The sequence below is a fragment of the Candoia aspera genome, chromosome 8 (genome assembly GCF_035149785.1).
Source record: "Candoia aspera isolate rCanAsp1 chromosome 8, rCanAsp1.hap2, whole genome shotgun sequence".
NCBI lineage: Eukaryota > Metazoa > Chordata > Lepidosauria > Squamata > Boidae > Candoia > Candoia aspera.
Genome location: NC_086160.1, coordinates 2035412 through 2053299, shown reverse-complemented (window position 1 = coordinate 2053299; position 17888 = coordinate 2035412). Strand labels below are relative to the sequence as shown.

The 17888-nt window shown below is 44.2% G+C and overlaps 1 protein-coding gene across 1 annotated transcript; it reads right to left on the bottom strand.

Moving 5' to 3' along the window:
• Positions 1 to 2128: 2128 nt before the first annotated feature.
• OTOP1 (otopetrin 1) lies at positions 2129 to 16898 on the bottom strand. The gene is made up of 7 exons (XM_063310456.1): positions 16815 to 16898; positions 16351 to 16426; positions 15821 to 15957; positions 11555 to 11613; positions 9448 to 9578; positions 7451 to 8385; positions 2129 to 2603 (listed from the first exon to the last, which is right to left on the bottom strand). The coding sequence occupies exons 1-7, from the start codon at positions 16896 to 16898 to the stop codon at positions 2433 to 2435; spliced, it is 1593 nt and encodes a 530-aa protein (XP_063166526.1). The 3' UTR covers positions 2129 to 2432.
• Between the last annotated feature and the right edge of the window lie 990 nt (positions 16899 to 17888).

The window sequence follows — 17888 nt, the reverse complement described above, 5'->3', positions numbered from 1 at the left end:
GCCAATCGCTGCTCTTGCTGAGCAGCTCTTTTTGCTGCCCTCCTGGCTCGAGTGCTAATTGGTGGCGGGGAACTCTCCTGTCTGGCCACAATCAGCTGGTCATTTCCCACGCTTCCCCCAATGATCCCTATGTCCTCCTCCTCCTCCTCCAACTCAGCCTTCATCCTGACCCTACCCTGAAAGACCAAAACAGTCAAGGCTAGGAGATTCCTGTTCATGATGTCTCTGTGCTATGGAAGAGTTGACCATAAAAGTTAGACTTCCCCGACCCTGCTGGTCTTCTGAAAGCAAATTAAAATGGAGCTCTTACAATGTGCTCCAATTTTAAGATAATTATGATTATAGTTAAGTATAATAACAGAATTGCATGATTGTGATATACTGAACATCTAAATAAATACATAAAAAATCAACAGATCTCCCCACTACAGTGCTGGGATATTTTCCCTGAATTTTGACTATTTTTTGTTTGTGATCTTGACGTCCTACTATTATTGATCATCTGCAGTTACAGGCTGAAAAGAAGGCCCTTATATCTGACATGGGCACGTTTTCACCAGAAATTGCTCAGTAGAAGAAATATGAAATGCGGTGGGGAGAGGCTTGCTGTTCAACTGCTCTCCAGCTCAACATACCTCATAATCCACTTGAAAAGAAAGAAAGGGGAACACATGCAGACGGAACTGGTCTCTTGCAGCACACACAGTTTCAGGTTACAACCAATGGGTTCAGATATAAAATGCAACCAACAGCTATTAAGAGCTGAAGGACTACTGACAGAGACGAACAGAAGATAGAAGACAAACATACCCTGGCTCGGTAGGCAAGCCGTCTTGCACATTGAGTAAGGGAATTCACTGGTCCTGTGTGGAAGACTTACATCTGGTCTCCGTAAGATGTGACTTCTCCCTGAATATTCAGGTCCATTCCAGTCGAGAGCACTCGTACTCGGCTGAAAGGAGTCTGGGAAGGCTGACTCCTTATGGCACTTCACACAACTTGTGGGGAATAGCTGAAGCCCATAAAATTACATATTCCAATTCCACTGGGCAGAAAGTAAGAGGGGCTGCCTCTGGTTGGAGGGACTAACGTGTGCTCAGCTAAGAGAGGCTCCATCACAGGTCTGTTAGTTCACAGCGCCTGTTGGGCATACGGCCTGGACAGCTTCTCAGATGCAGGGAGCAAACAGACTTCCGGCCTCCTTTCCGCTAGTCCCAGTAACTCCATGCTACTCTGCTAGCACAGATGGTAGCGCTTTTCATTCCATATGGATGTCTGCAGTCATAACCTCTGACAAAACAAGCCAGCTGCACACGTGGAAAAGTATGGCAGCCTGTAGTCTCCATTTGGGTGGGCCAAACGGAACAGCACCAGCCCTGCTTTTGGCACAGAACTCCTGCTACGAAGGAATAATTCAGCCGTTGAACGTTAGAACCGCAGTTGCCATTCTCTTTATTAGTAATGTCATAGAAAATATAAAGAAACATGTGACAAGTACAGAATTAATGTAGTTTTTGCTATTTCTCATAGGTACACCTGTCTAGTGAAATGGTAACGTAACAGTGCTCTTCTGAATAACAAGCATTACATTGATGGTCTGCTCAGTACATACTTAGATTATGAATAAATACGTTCCAAAGTTTCACTGCTATATTTGGTTATTTCTCTCCTTTTGCAATCAAAGGCTTAAATGCTTAAACGCTATAATCCTGAACTCCCTCGCCTTTGCATATCAATGAAATCAACAACATTTCTGAATATTTATTAGTAGTAGTAATATTAGTATTGGCAAATAGTATTCTGCTAGAAACATGGCTGGGATACTGCTTGTGTTTTTCATTGTATGTTAGAGGTTCCTAAGAACTCTCGAAAACTGCAAGTTTTACACGGTGAACTTTTTTTTTCTCAAATGGTGACCTTCACGGAGTTAGCCGAAGAAGGATTCAGCAACGCTGTCGTTAATTTAGACTGCCATCTCAGACAGCCCCTTTGAACTCTGTGGGCCAACCCCTGAGACAGCCTGCGTTACAGAGATGCGCCCCGCTCTGGATCAGAGGGGAACAGGTAATTCAGAAAATGCGGAGGTGCTCGCCTGGCGCCTGTCAGCAGCAGCTTACGAGGACTGGGTCTTTTCCTGGACTTCTGCAGCAACACATTGGATTTATGGGGGGGTAACATGCATGTCCATGTAAGGGCCAAATCATCTCTTTCTCTTAAAATCTGCAGCTCTGCAGCTAACTGTGTATTAGCTATACAAAAGTATTAATGCTTTTAAGGAGATGCCTTAATGTTTGCTTAGATTTCCCAATGAGGGACTGAAGAGGTGTCAAATGATTTCATTCCAATGATCTTGGATCTTCTTTGGTCAAATACCTGATGGTGTATTTATCTTCCCAGCCTTTCATCCTTCCTTCCCGTTGTAATTTAAAAATTCATGTTTTGCAACTGACCTCAAAGAGGGAGGCTGCTGAATGCATCCGGTAGAAAATGGAAAAGGGCATTGCGAGATTCACCACAATGATCCAAGGTTCAAATCCAAAAACCATTTCTTCGAGGCCATTGTCATATTCAGGGCGGCAACCAAAAGCTTGTGGAATCCAAAGCTATAAAAAAGAACATTTTTTTTTTTAAAATAAATTTTTAGATGACATCATCCCTCTGGGAATATACTGGAAATATTTTTTAGCTTGAGTCATATAATTTAACTAAAAATTCAGTTGTAGAATTCTAAATTTTAGTTTGGATTGTGTGTTTGTTCACATTGTCATGGAATCCTTTTGTCCCAGTTCCAAAACATTTTTTTATACAATGAAAAACAATAGAACTTATATCAATTGGGCAAAATGAATAACAGTAATTCTAAAAATGGCTATGAGAGGCAAGGGGGAATGAAATAACGGTTAAAAGGGACTCATTGTGCTTCATAAGCCTGTGCAGGGTGTGAATTGACCTTGTCAGACTCAGCACCTGGCTTTCGACTGCTGCAACACACATGGAAAGTTTCCTGGACCAATCACTTCATCATCTCATAGGACTTTTTAAAAATATTTTTATTACTAAATTTATTTACAGCTCTGTTGTTTTTAACACTACATCTGTTTGGTCTACCAAGGTACTCATGCTGTTTTAACTGACTGGCCTGTGGTAAAATGTATTTTATCCAAGAGGTAAGTGAGCATTAGCTCTGCAGGAGGACCATGGGTAGGACATGCTCCTTGACCTTTCTCGTTCCAAAATGCTACAATCCAGCCACAGTAGAAATCATCCATCCCCATCTGGTGCTTTCCATAGGACCAGATTGCAAGGAATGAAAGAGACACCAAAAATCATCTTGTGCATCCATCACCTCAGGATCCCTCACATTTCTGGTGTCTCTTTCATGCTCGAATGAACAGGTGCTGACAGCCTGGTTCCACCACTCCCTGAGGGTGCTGGTAAACAGCTGTTGCTGTTCTTTGGAATGATGCTCAGCCTTTCATTCAGGAGCAAAAGGCGGCCAAGACAGAGCCCCCATTCCTATTTTTCCCTACAGTGACAACCCAGGGAGCTTCCATGGTTGAGGGGGGACTTGAACCTGGGACTCCCCACACAACACTGGAACAACCCAGAAGCCTTCAGCCCCATCAGAGAGAAAGAAACTTTCCAATGGGCTAGTGGGAGAATTAAGATCATTGATAAAGAGAGGACACAGAGCCCACATCAAATAAGGCAAAGGTTTTTCAGGACATAGGTAAAGGTAAAGGTTTCCCTTGACGTAAAGTCCAGTCGTGTCCGACTCTAGGGGGCGGTGCTCATCTCCGTTTCAAAGCCTTGGAGCCGGCGTTGTCCATAGGACACTTCCGGGTCATGTGGCCAGCATGACTCACGGAACGCCGTTACCTTCCCGCCGAAGCGGTACCAATTAATCTACTCACATTTGCATGTTTTCGAACTGCTTGGTGTGCAGGAGCTGGGACGAGCAACGGGAGCTCACCCCGCCGCGCGGTTTCGAACCACCGACCTTCCGATCGACAGCTCAGCGGTTTAACCCGCAGCGCCACCGCGTCCCTTTTTCAGGACATACTCAGCTTAAAATGAGGATGAAGGGCCTAGAACCAAAGTGGGTCCTGGAAATCCTCAGACTTTGTCAAAAATGCTGCTACCCTTATGAGCAGACCTAGGATGGGTGATTAAATCCAAGTTTTTATTTCTTTTCTTATGAACATTTTTGCTTATTTTGTAGATGTGTAATCACTTTTTGTAGGGAAAAAATGTCATTACATTGTTCCCTCTTTTTGTCAGTCTTCACCCCTAAAAAGCATGGGGTGGGGGGAGAATCTCCTTTGAATGGTGTGGAATTTAACCAGTTATTTAGAGAGAATCTCTGGGGCATTTATAGTCTCTTGAATGAAAGGATGAAACTGACCATTTTCTAATATTTATTTTTTTATACCATACTCATTTGTAGGGTGCCTCAGGTCTCAATGCTTTATGAGGTACATTGATGATTCCCAGCTTTATATCTCCACCCCAGGCTGCGCAGATGAATCTGTCAAGATATTGACCCAGTGTTCGGGTCTGGATGGGGCCGAACAGACTTCAACTCAATTCTGCCAAGACTGAATGGCTGTGGCTGTTTGCCACCCCCACCCCCTCAGCTCAGGGACATTTCCATCATTGGTCTCGGATGGGGCTGCACTTCCCCAGTCAAAATTGGTGCACAACTTGGGGGGTCCTTCTGGACTCATAGCAACTGCTTGAAGAGCAGGTGTGGCCAGGAGGACCTTTGCACAGGTTCACCTGGTGTGTCAGTTGCGCCCCTTCTTCGACTAGGAGGTCCTTCAGACAGTTACTCATGCCCTGTCACCTCAAGACTGGATTACTGCAATGTGCTCTACATGGGGTTGCTCTTGAAAACCATCCAGACGCTACAGTTGGAACAAAATGCAGCAGTGCAAGCAGTAATTGGCGCCTGTCAGTACACTTGTGTAAGCACTGCTATGCAAGTTGCACTGGCTTCCAGGTGCAATTTGAGGTGCTGCTGGTTACCTAAAGCCCTCTATGACTGAGGGCCAGGATACCTGAGGGACTGCTTTTCTCCAACTGTTTCTGCCCACCTGGGACATTCCAGCAGAGTGGATGTGCTCCAGGTCCCCTCCATTAAATGTTGCCACCTCGAGGGACCTGGGAAGCAGGCCTTTTCTGTCGTGGTCCCCACCCTCTGGAACAGCCTCCCCCAGAGATACAACAGTGCCCTCTCGCCTGGGGAACCGGAGAGCCCTCAAGACCTGGCTTTGGTCTCAGGCCTGGGGTGGATGTGTTGTGGGGCACCTCACGTGATCTGATTTGTTATGGTTTGATTGTTTTAGTCCAGGTTGCCTGTGGGATTGTATGTTTTTAAGGGTTTTTATTGTGTTGTATTTGTCTTTGTAAGCTGCCCAGTCTATGGGAGTGGGCTGCTATAATAAATGTAAATAGGTAATAAATAAATTAGATTTATTATTTTCCTCTGTCTATTCCTAAACATAATTGAGCCATTACCTTTCTTTGCTGTAGTTTCCTATTTAAACCAAAATTACTGAATCCAACAAATATATAGCCATGTTTTCTAAAACAGTATTTTAGTCATCATACTGAAACCAAGAGCATATGCAGACTTAGTCATTCAATTTCATTTTAAATATGGAGATTAAATATAATTAAGATTTATTCACATTGGTTCCTTTTAATGTAATCCAATAGCACAGCACATTTTAGTGCTGTCACCAATATTCCCCTTCCCTAAACAAGCAGTAATCACGGCAAGCAGGTCTCCTTCGGGGTATTAGTTCACTGTTTCCTCTCATTAAATAAATGGGAATGTGTCATCACCCATCATCTCAGCTACCATCAGGAGTGAGAACCGAAGCGGTAAAGGTGTTGAACTAAGACCAGAGACACCCAGGTTCTAGGACCCCCCGTCAGAGATGGAAGCTCCTTGGTGGACACTCTCTCAGCCCAACCTATTCCACAAAATTATTGTTATGGGAGAAAAATTGCAAGAGGGAATGCTGTATAAACTGCCTAGAGCTCCTGGATTTTTATCTGGATAAAAGTCTAACAAATAAAATACAATAATAGACATACATCAAACCTGGAAAGACTTTTTTCCAAGTTTGCAGATGTTTTCCTGTTCTAAGATTTGTCTTCTGCTGAATTCATCTCCATCACTTGAGGTGGCCTACCATATCTGGACTGCAAAAGTCCAGAGAATACTGGGTGGCAGCAATGAGCCATTATTTCTCTGATGTCATCTAGTGGTTCTTCAGATTTCTGCAGCCCAGATGTGGTGACCTCCACTGGAGGACCAAGCTACTCTCTAAACCACTGCTTCTCTACAACCATCTCTGAATGCACTTTCAAGCCTTCAACTGACTGGTAATCCTTCAAAAATTATTTTGTTTCTAAAACACAGTCTTAGTGCCTTGGAAAAATTGATGAGCCATAGTTGGACTCTCAGCTAATCATACTGAATAATAGGGAAGGTTAGTGTCGTGCGCTGGTTTTGAAAACATTTTGTTAATTGGTACATGAAAATTTGATGCATCTAGAACTGTTAAATCAGCATAAGCTGTAATGCAACTGCAAAGCAGAGTTTAATAAAAATTAACAATGTTGACTTAAGACACATCTGTCAGCTGGTTAATATGGCCAAGTAGCCCCTTCTGCCCATAGGCTGTAAATAACAAAGCAGATAAAAGCTTCCTTTGGGGGAGGATGGCATATAATAATACCGTAGGCTTTCAGTTAACTGGAACTCAAGCAACTGGCACTCTCGAGCAACTGGCACAAAAATCAAATTGGAAAAAAACCAGCACTCCCAAGCCACCAGGAAACCCAGCACCCAAACCCAGCACTCTCAAGCAACTGGCAAAAGAAAAATCTGTATCTCTCTGCTGCCAACTAGTGGATATTAGGGTTTAATAGTAACTCTCAAGCAACCAGAAACTACATTTATCCCACATCTACCAATCCCCATGGGTGCCAGTTAACTGAGAGTCTACTGCATTGTGCCCTGCCCAGTGGATCTCTGTGTGTATTTTGTACTTTCTAGAACAGGCCACCCTCGTTCTTCCCAATTCGTGTCCCTTTTGAGTGTGGCTCTTGGTTGCTGGCTTGTGGGCAGAAACTGAGGGTTTTTTTATATGTTAAACTAATTTGGCTATCTTTGTCAGTTGAAGAGCAGGGTAAAGCAGTAAAATCAGTTCAATCTTTGCTTATCCTTTGGAAAAGAAAAGGACCCAAAGACAAGACTTCCAACTGTTCGTCTGGTCTCTGGTGGCTGTGTTCATACAGCTGCTTGACAAGAGTTACATGGGTAGGAAGAATTTCACCTTCTGATTTCTGCAGACCAAGTTAACGTTGAAGGCAGAACACATCGATGGCAATTCTCCAGCTACAGGAATAAACATTATTTTTTAATAATACTTACTGAGAGGTTACACAAGAACAAAAATACGGCAATATTCTTCAGGATACTTCTTTTGCTGTTGACAGAGAAGTTTCTCCAAGTGAATGGGCAACCTGAAGAGGACGGAGGGGCTGGAATCTTGCTCTGACTGATGTTTTCAGCCAAAGCACAACTTGAACTGCTCTCAGGTGGACGGCCGTTTCCATACAACGTGGATGGCAACTCTCCGTTTGTTCCATTATATATTTCTTTGTAGGAAGCTGCAGGGGACAGATTGCTTCCGCTGGACACTGTTAATATTCGAAGGGTTTTAATGTCTTCATTAATCTTGTCATGCTCACGATGTATGGATTCGATTATGAAGAGGTTCTGAATGTATTTCTCAATTATAACGAGTACAGAGTAGGGCAAATTGAACCACGTATAGGCCGGGTGGGACCGAGCACAGATAATTGCAAGAATAGAGCCCCAAGAAAGAATCCAGGAGCCCGAGGCCGTTCCCACCAAGAGGTCTGCATCAAGTTTTCTAGCTGGATTTTTGGAAATATCCAGTGACTCGTCTTCAAGTCTATAGATCAGAAGTGCCGTGACGCCAGCTGCACACATGAGTGCCAGTACTGTGATGGCATACAAGTAAAACATCGTAAGCGCTAGCTCACTCTTGATTTTTGAGCGCCCAATCTGAATGAGATAAACGACCACAACGGCTATTGTTGCAGTAAATATCACGAGACCTAAGATGGTGCCTACTGCTTTGCCCTGAAACCTGAACGGCATCTGATGTGGCTGAAGGTACTCAACTTTGCGCCCGATGTTCTTCCAGACCACGTACAGCATTGTGGATGCTAAAATGTGATACTCAATATTGAAGGGGTACAAATAGTATATTCCTTGGGAAAATATGGAACAGAGGGTGGTGGAGGTGCAGTTGCAAAGTGGTGCATGATCGTCCAGTTCTGAACAGAAATAAAAGAAAAAGACAATGAAATGATCTCTCGCTCAGAACAGCCTAGGAAGTTTAGCGCCTAAAGCTCCGTATCTACTAAGGAAATGTATGATATACAGTACTACTGTTTTGTTATGTATAACATAGTCAGGCACAAATTATATTAATATCTGAAATGTGAAATGAAAAGCCCCTTAATGTGATATTTTTCCCAAATTTGTATGCTCAGCTGTGAGAAATATTTAGGATAGTCTATATAGATATTTAAAAACAGATTTAATAATAAATACGTTGGCACACATTTTACAACTCAATCTTAAAATATTCTAATTATGTTAGAAGCATTAAACACAGCATGAACTATTTTAACTATATAAATGAAATATTAATAGGTTTAATATTACTAATACTATATTATTAATATTAATATTAATATACTGTAACTATGGTTCTTAATGCAGTGAATATGCCAGAAGTTGGCTATGTGGCTAAAAAGAATGCAAAGTAGGACACATTCACTGACAGTTTCTGCATCACCTAACAATGTGGAACCAGCAACACTGGGAACCTGCAAACAAATCTCCAGTCCTCCCATTCCTCCCCCAACACACTGAAGTGGGGCCACCAAAGGGTAGCTGCCAAATGTTAGATCTCCCCTTCCCCCCACGTCAAGGGCAGGCGGGTGTCTGGGGGAGGACGGCCTCCCCTGGATGGCCCCCCCTCCCTTGCCCAGGAACCAGAGCCAAGCGCCATCAACCCTGGCCTTAAAGTTGGCAGTGCCAGTTTGGGGTTATCTTCTTTTCCTACAGCGTAAGGGTGGGGCAGAGGTGGTTTCCCTCCTGGGGGCTGCCTGCTCCCCTTATCATCTTCACCCCCGTGCCAAGTTACTCCGCCCAGCCTCTTCCGCACAGCCGCCTGCACTGCAGATTTGGGAAACTGCAAGCCAGAAAGGACACGACTAAGGCAGAGCGCAAGGACCAAGTTCCCACCTCCTTTCTAAACTTCCCAGTTCTGGGACAGTTACGACGCTGGATGGGAGTGCTTCCCCACAGGTACTCAGGTGCTGTCTCACCTATGGATATGTTCCCAAATCCAAGAGTAATTAACCGTTCCTTGTGCTCGTTAAGCTGATGCTTTGACTCAGCTAATATGCTGTTGGTCCACAACAGCAAATTGGTAAACACGGAATGGATTACTCCAAATCTAGAAAATAAGCAATGCAAATACTTCATATTGTACGCTTAATTTTCAGTGTTAAAACCTGATGGATACAACAGCAAGGGCTCAATGTTCCCACGTAGCTAAGTAAACACAATACACCAAACACCTCTATCCAAAAGATGCATCCCATTAAAAGGACAGGCTGGGAAACCCTGCAGAGCTCGGGGCCCAGAACGCTTTCCGACCCTTTCCAAGACTGGGCCCTCCCTGCTTCCCTTGTGGGTAAAGGCGGGGGGGGGGGAGGCACATTCAGCCTTGCAAGACTCTGTTGCTATAACCCTGTAAGGAAAGCACTTCCAGTGTTCGTGACTTTGGTGTTCAAGTCTGGTCCACCTCGAAGGGCTGACATCACCCTAACTCTGGAAACAGCATTGGACACACTTTAATACCCTATAGAGCAGCTCTATGTTCATCCTCCAAAACAAATATTCTTTTTTTTTAACTGCCATTTTTAAATTATTTAATTTAATGTAATGTAATGGACTTATATGGCCACCTATGTCATACAACGGCTCTAGGCAGCTCACTATCCATCAAAATAGATAAATAAAAGGGGCCCTTCCCCCCAGGTGCAAGGCCAAGCGTCCCCACGGCTCCACCCACCGCCTAGCCCAAAGCCTGGCAGAAGAGCCAGGTCTTCCCAGCCCTCCAGAAGGCTAAAAGGGCGGGGATCCCTCTGATCTCAGCGGGAGGCTGTTCCAAAGGGCTGGGGTGGCCACCGAGAAAGCGCCCCTCTGAGGTCCCATCAGGTGGCAACATCTAAGGGAGGGGACCTGGAGCACATCCACCCCATCTAACCTGGTCGGACGGGCAGAGACCCTCAGGGAGAGGCGGTCCTGCAGGTAACCTGACCCTGTGCCACGCAGGGCTTTCAAGGTCAGAACCAGCACCTCGAGTGGCACCCAGGAAGCAACTGGAAGCCAGTGCGGCTCACACAGCAGTGTTGTTAGGTGAACTGCGGAGCACCCAAAACCCCACGTGCTGCGACATTCTGGGCCAGTTGCAGCTTCCGGATGGTCTTCAAGGGCAGCCCCATGTAAAGCGTGTGGTAGTAATCCAAACGAGAGGTGACTAAGGCACGGGTGAATGTAAACAAGGCCTCCCAGTCCAGGAATGGGTGCAATTGGTGCACAAGATGGATCTGTGCAAAGCTCCCCCTGGCCACGACTGCCCCTGCTCTCCCAGCAGGAGCCGTGAGTCCAGGAGGCCCCCCAAATTGCACACCGGATCTGTGCGGGGAGTGTCACCCCGTACAGCGTCAGAGATGTCAACTCTCCTAATCCTGCAAGAGGCAAAAACCCACTACAGCTCCACCTTGCTGGGGTTGAGTTGCAGCCAGTTTCTCCCCACCCAGCCCTTACAGCTTCCAGACCCCTCACCCTGAGCAGCATCACCTGCCCTGCATGGGGCGAGATGTGTAATTGGGTATTGTCAGCATACTGATGATCCCGAATCCCAGGCCAGCAGATGGCCTCTCCCAGCAGCTTCATGTAGCTGTTAAACAGGAGCGGAGAGAGCACTGAGCCCTGCAGCACCCCACATAGGAGGGGCTGAGGGCTGGACCTCAGCACCGGCCGCAGAGAAAGGAGGAGAACCGCTGCAAAACAGGGCCCCGCTCCCAGTCCCTGCGGCCAGCCCAGCAAGAGACCACCGTCAGTGGCATCAAAAGCTGCTGAGAGATCCAGAAGGGCCAGGACCACTCATTAGGGCTCACTATGACTTGCAGATGGGGAAAACTGCCTTAGCACCAGCGGTAAACTTGGAGACATGACACTTTTTACAACCACACTGATAACAAAATGATTAAAATTAACATTGACACTGAACCATTATTTCTACTGTTGGACTGCAATAAATAGATATACGTAATTTCTTAGGTTTATTGATATATTCTAATTAAACATTAAAAACTACCTGCACCGTATCAAAAGAAAAAACCCTCATTGTATTCCTTTTACCTCTCCAGTGTTTTGAAGGACTGGATAATATCCCTTGCGTGGCACCATAAAAAATATACCTGAAAACAAATATGAATCAATTATAATAGGTCCTATGGAAACAGTAGTGCGCAATTATTAATGTATAAAAAGAATTCAAAAAATCTAGATGAACGTTCAAGCCATTTCTTCATCTCCTCAAGTAGATATTCCGAGGGGCCCTCCCTGCCTAATAGGGACCAGGTCGCCCTGGAAAGGGCTGTGGGATGGCTATCAGCAGATGCAATAAGGGTGGAGATATATTGGCATTTTGCCACCCTTACCCCCACAAAGTAATCCCTCATATCTGATCAGACTCGCTTTGAGTCTTCCTCCAACAGCACTCCAGGCGTCTTTTCTACTCCTGACCCATTTCCCCTTTTTCCATTTGTTAATCATTCATATTTTAAGCATGAGGATAAATTTGTCCAATACAAGGAATAGAGAAATTACATCTCTAATTTTATAAAATCCTCTGAGATTTAATTGTAGCAATTGTGGCAACCCTGTGATTTCTGAATATATATTCCAAAGGAATGGACAGAAGTACCAGTTGGGTTTCAAATTAATCAAGTTCTGACATAAAATATATGGTTCATTTCCATTAAATCCAGTAACAATATTTTAAGAAAAGTGTACTTCTACTTTATTGAACAGTTTAGGAATCTCATCAAAGTTAGATGAAACTTTTTGCATTAAGCACAACAGATACTTTTGAAAGTCTTAAAAAAAACTTTGGAAGGGTGATTTGGAAAGTGCACTTTCAGGGTCCAGACAGATAGTATTGATTAATCAATGGACATCAGAGTGTGCCAACCCTGCTAGATCGAATTGGCCAGGCAGATACTATGGGAGACAGCCTATGCCATGTAGGGCTTTCTGAGGGCAACCAGCACCTTGAATCAAACTCAGAAGCAAACTAGCAACCAAGGCAGCTCACGAAGCAGAAGTGTTCCATGGGCATACTGAGGCATGCCCACTATTGCCTGCGCCACTGTATTCTGGACCAGCTGAAGCCTCTAGGTGGTCTTCAAGGGCAGCCCCATGTAGAGCATGTTGCAGTAGTCAAGCCATGAGGTGACCAGGGCATGACTGACTGTCTGAAGGGCCCCCCAATCTAGGAAAGGGTGCAAATGGTGAACCAGAAGAAGTTGGGCAAAGGCCTTCCCTGCCACAGCTGCCACTTGCTCATTGAGCAAGAGCTGTGAGTCCAGGAACACCCCAATTTTAAAATCTTTTTCAACAAGCCATCATTACTGCGAAAGTAATCTGTAAATATTACACTTTTGAAATTACAGTTTGTAAATTGCAGGAGTTCTAAATTATGTTCTTGAGTATGTGAACACTTTGGTAGACACACTGATACATTTTTAGTGGCAGTGCCCAGTTAGCTATGGTTTTAATAAAAGACATTGGGAAAATTACCCAACAGTCTTTTTAAATGAATCCCAAGGTTGATTCAGTTCCCATATCTCCTAATGCATTCTAATGCAGTGTAAGGAACTAATTCAGTTTTTAGTTATTTTATTTATTTATTTATTTATACATTTATTCACCACCCATCTCTCCCCAACAGGGGGGCTCTGGGCGGCTTACAATAAAACAAATTTAAAACATAAAACCATTACAATTAAAAATACAATAAAAATATATAGTAAAATCTACATGGCAAAAAGATCTTAATCAGTCCTTCAGTGTGGTAGGTCCCTCCAAGTCACTTCATGGTGCTAGCCATCCCCAGGTGTAATTATTCGCCCTCCCATTCCAAGCCTGCCTACAAAACCAGGTCTTTAATCTTTTGCAGAAGTCCCGGAGCGAGGGGGCTGGTCTCACCTCTGGGGGGAGGATGTTCCAAAGGGCGGGAGCTACAGCAGAGAAGGCCCGCCTCCTGGACCCCGCTAGATGGAATTCTTTTATGGATGGGGTCCATAACATGCCCTCCCTGCATGACCAGATGGGGCAGGTCAATGTAAAAGGGATCAGACGGTCCCTCAGATATCCTGGCCCCAAGCCATGTAGGGCTTTAAAGGTGATGACCAACACCTTGAATTGGACCCGGAAGCAAACTGGGACCCAGTGCAGCTCACGCAGCAAAGGTATTATGTGCACAAATCTTGGAGCACCCAAGATTGTCCGCGCGGCCGCATTCTGGACGAGCTGTAGCTTCCGGATATTCTTCAAGGGTAGCCCCATGTAGAGCACATTACAGTCATCTATATGGGAGATGACCAGGGCATGAGTGACTGTTCGGAGGGCTTCTCTTATGAGGTTTGTTATTTCAAAACACTGGAAAGATAAGATACATTTTAGTTGGATCAATAATAGTTAAAAAGTGGGAAATTGCTTTGTTTGAACAGTGAGTTTTGAAAAACTCTACAACAAAGGACAAATTTGGTCACAACTTATTCTATCTTAATAGGTGAGACTGCCTATCTCCAATGGTTCCTGCCCATCCCACTAGAACTAGCAGAGTGGGCATGCTCCAGGCCCCCTTGGTAAAGCAGGGTCATTTGGTGGGGCTACAGAAGAGTGCCTCCCCCACAAGATTTGGTTGGACCCAATCCTGTTGGCCTTCCAGGAAGTCTTGAATACCTGGCCTTTCCCCCAGGCACTGGGGCTGGGATGTTAATGGAGCCCTGCATCTGTGCTTGAGATAACTTGATAAGGTACGTATTTTTTACAGTAGTTGCAATTTGTTTTTCTTAATTGAGTCCTGTATTATGTTATTTTTCATTTGCCACCCACAGTTCCACTGGCAGATGGTGACTACACACACACACACACACACACACACACACACGCACACACTGTGTATTTAAATAAATAATTTTTCCTTTAATAGATTACTTTTCTATATATTGCAAAAAAAGTGGTAGATAAAATGGAAAGGGGGAAGTCAATAAGAAACCTAGACAAGATCATGAAGGACAAGGATATTTCTATGAGAATAAAAACCAGAATAGCTAAAGCAGAGGGTCTTTCCAGCAATAAAGGCTGAAGCCTGAGACAGAGAAAGATCTTTTAAATTATGGATTAGTACACAATTACTAAGAATACGACAGATTGCAGGAAAAACAAGTCACTCAAGGTCCAGAAGGAAATAGAGACTGACTGCTTTCTTCAGGTTATAAGTAGCCAGCAAAAATTCACATACCTTGGCAGGTGATATTAGAAAAAACTATTTTACTTCACAGAGGTGAGGAAAGTGGCCAAAGGGAAAGGTGGAAGGACAGGACTGGAATGTCCCTGTAATAGCTGTGGGAGGTTGCTAAGGATAGGCCAAAAAGGAGGGCATTTGTCCACAGAGTCACCAGAAGTCTGATCCATTTTGATGACATTTAAGTATACACACTTACATGTGTGCACACATATTCCTATTATTATTATTATTATTATTGATTTATTAGCCACCCAACTCCAATGGCCTCCTTTAATGCTCCTTGCATTTATCAGTTGTTTTTCTTTTCTAATTCTGTATTGTTGTTAATAGTCTTTGTCATTTCTTTTTGTCCTGAAAAATGATGATGATGATGATGATGATGACAATGATGATGACGATGACAACAACAACAACAATCTGACTTTTTATCAAACTGCTTAAGTGTGCAACCTAACTTCAGGATCTCTGGCTGATGGACAACAGAAATCTCATTCTACTAATGGAACATCAGACTTACCTGCTTTCAAACTCATTTAGCAAGTTAATAACTAAAACCAAGTTATCAAAATTAAGGAACCTAAATGGAACCTAAATAGAAACTAAATGGACATGTCACTATTAAATCAACAAATGTCAGACTTCTTTAAATGACTAAATGGCTTTACAGCCCTTGAAATGACCAGACCCTGGGGAGTTTCTCTGTTGAATGAATAGGGTACGGCTATTATCCTATGTAACACTAAAGCATTTCAACAGAGCTGGCACAGAAAAACATGCAGGAGGACCTATGCTTTACGGAACCTATTTTTCATTATATAGGAATTTCTTTGACAACCTAGTACTTGAGAAGCTACTTTTTTGAAGGGAATTTGGGGAAATAAAATTAGAGGGGTAAATAAACTTGAACCAAGTTTGTTTTTAGGCTCTCAGACAACAACAGTACAATACTCATCATCATCACTCTTTATTATGGTCATAGACCAATACAATCGTATTATTTCGTAAGATAAACATAGTCATATATAGAATTCAGGTAAAACACTAAGAGCTGTACACATCTGGAATAATAAGAGACCAAATGGCTTTACCTGCAAAACTGTATGAACTGCATGTGTAACTGGAAAAATACCTTCTGTGATTGATAGGCAACTTGAAAATCCAACAAAGTATCCAATTTTGAAAGAATCCATAATTAAAGTAATCACTGCAAACAAAGTAATTCCACCTGGAACAAATGTTAAAAGAAAGAATTATTCTAAAGATTAGAACTTTAGATACTGTCAAAATGAAGGGAATTTTAATTTAAAAATTAAAGCTGGAGGCGCTGAAACAAAAAATCGCATTCAGATTCACGTATGTGAAACACAGGAAGACTCCTCAAAAGAATAAACCAATGTAATTCAAATTTTGAGAAACAACACATTATCAACATTCAGTTGCTGCAAATCAGGTATAGCTATCCCAGTGTGGCTTCCTGTAAAAGAAATATTATTATTTATCTATTCACAGGGCTTACAGGCCGCTCCAATCAGCTGACTCCAAGCAGTGCATAAGTCCCCAGTGTGTAATAGGGTTTAAAAGCAAACAACATACATTGTACTCATATAAAACTGGGTACCATGATCAAAACAACAGAAGTCGGATGAATAGGCATAACCACCCAGCCCCAGCCTGGTGAAGTTTTCACCAGTTTTCTGAAGACCAGGAGGGAGGGCACTGATCCCATATGTGTGGGATTCTGTTCCAGAGGAAGGGGTGGTGAAAGGAAAGACATGTTTCTGTGGCCCCTGAAGATGACCAGATCACATTGGGTGGGCAGAGGCTACTGGGAGAAGGCAGCCCCATAGATACTGAGGCCCTGAACCATGAAGGGCTTTAAAGGGGAACACCTTCTGTTACCAGCATCTCACATTGCACCTGGAAGCCGCCTGGTGTAGGTGGGTGCACTCAGGATGCACCCCTAACTACTTCAGCTTCTGCATTCTGGGCCAGCTGTAACTTCCAAATGTCCTTCAAGGCAGCCCTATGTAGAGCACGTTGCTGTAGTCCAGTTGAGAGGTAACTGCGGCATGAGTAACTTACTTGGCCAGAGGCCAAGACGCACAGCTGGGCCTCATCACCATACTGATGAAACGCGACCCAAAGCTGAGAGATGAGCAGCTCCATGCAGATATCGAACAGGAGTGGGTTAGAGCACTGAGCTCTGCAGCACCTCACAATTGAGAGGCCTGAGGTTTGATCTCCTCTCCTGACCACCAGCTGAAACCATCCCTCCAGGAACTAGAACCACTGCAGACAGTGCTCCCCACTCCTAACCTACCTCCTCTTTCAAAAAGGCACCAATGGCCCCTTTCTCAAGGACACAGTCGTCAGCACTCTGACCCAGCTCCCCGTCACCTTCCTGAACGGTTTCACCCACAGGAAGGGCGGAGGTCCAGGCTACAAGTGGCTTTGGTGATGCTGCGAGGACCCTGTCCACTTCCTCAGGACTCACAGGATCAAACTGATTCAAATAACCTTGCAACATGAAATGTCAGCCATTTCCTCAAGCCCTGCCCAGTTGTCATGAAGCTCTAAGCAAATCTGAACAATGATATCTTCCAGATACCTAGAAAATGCCTCATAAAATGGTCCTCCTTCCAGAGCTGAGCCACAGGCTATTCTTGCCCATCCACACTCTCACAGCCACCAGGCACTGGGTAAGCACCTCAGTTGCAGTTTGGTGGACAACTCTTAATGTCAGGACTTTTCTCCTAATATCTACCTGGACCTACTTGCTGTTCCAGCCCTTTGACTCTGCTCCTGCCCTCTGGGCAACAGAACCCACTGCCTCCTCTATGTGACAGCCCTTTCAATGTCTAAAGACTGCTATTGTATCTGTCCTTGGTCTTCTCTTCCACAGGACACCCTTCAGGAACAGCTGCAGGTAGCCAAGGAATTGTATGAGCATTTTGCAAACTCCACTGTCAAGCAGGTTTGCTCCTGAAATTCAGCAATCAAGTCTAGCTGGTGACAAATACCTACCGCTGCAAGGTACCCAGGGAACCTGGTGGCATGGTTTCCCATCCCTTTCCCATCCTGGCAAACATTAACCCCATCATCTACGAACTCCAACTTCCACCCACTTCCTGGATCCATCCTGTTTTTCGCTACTCC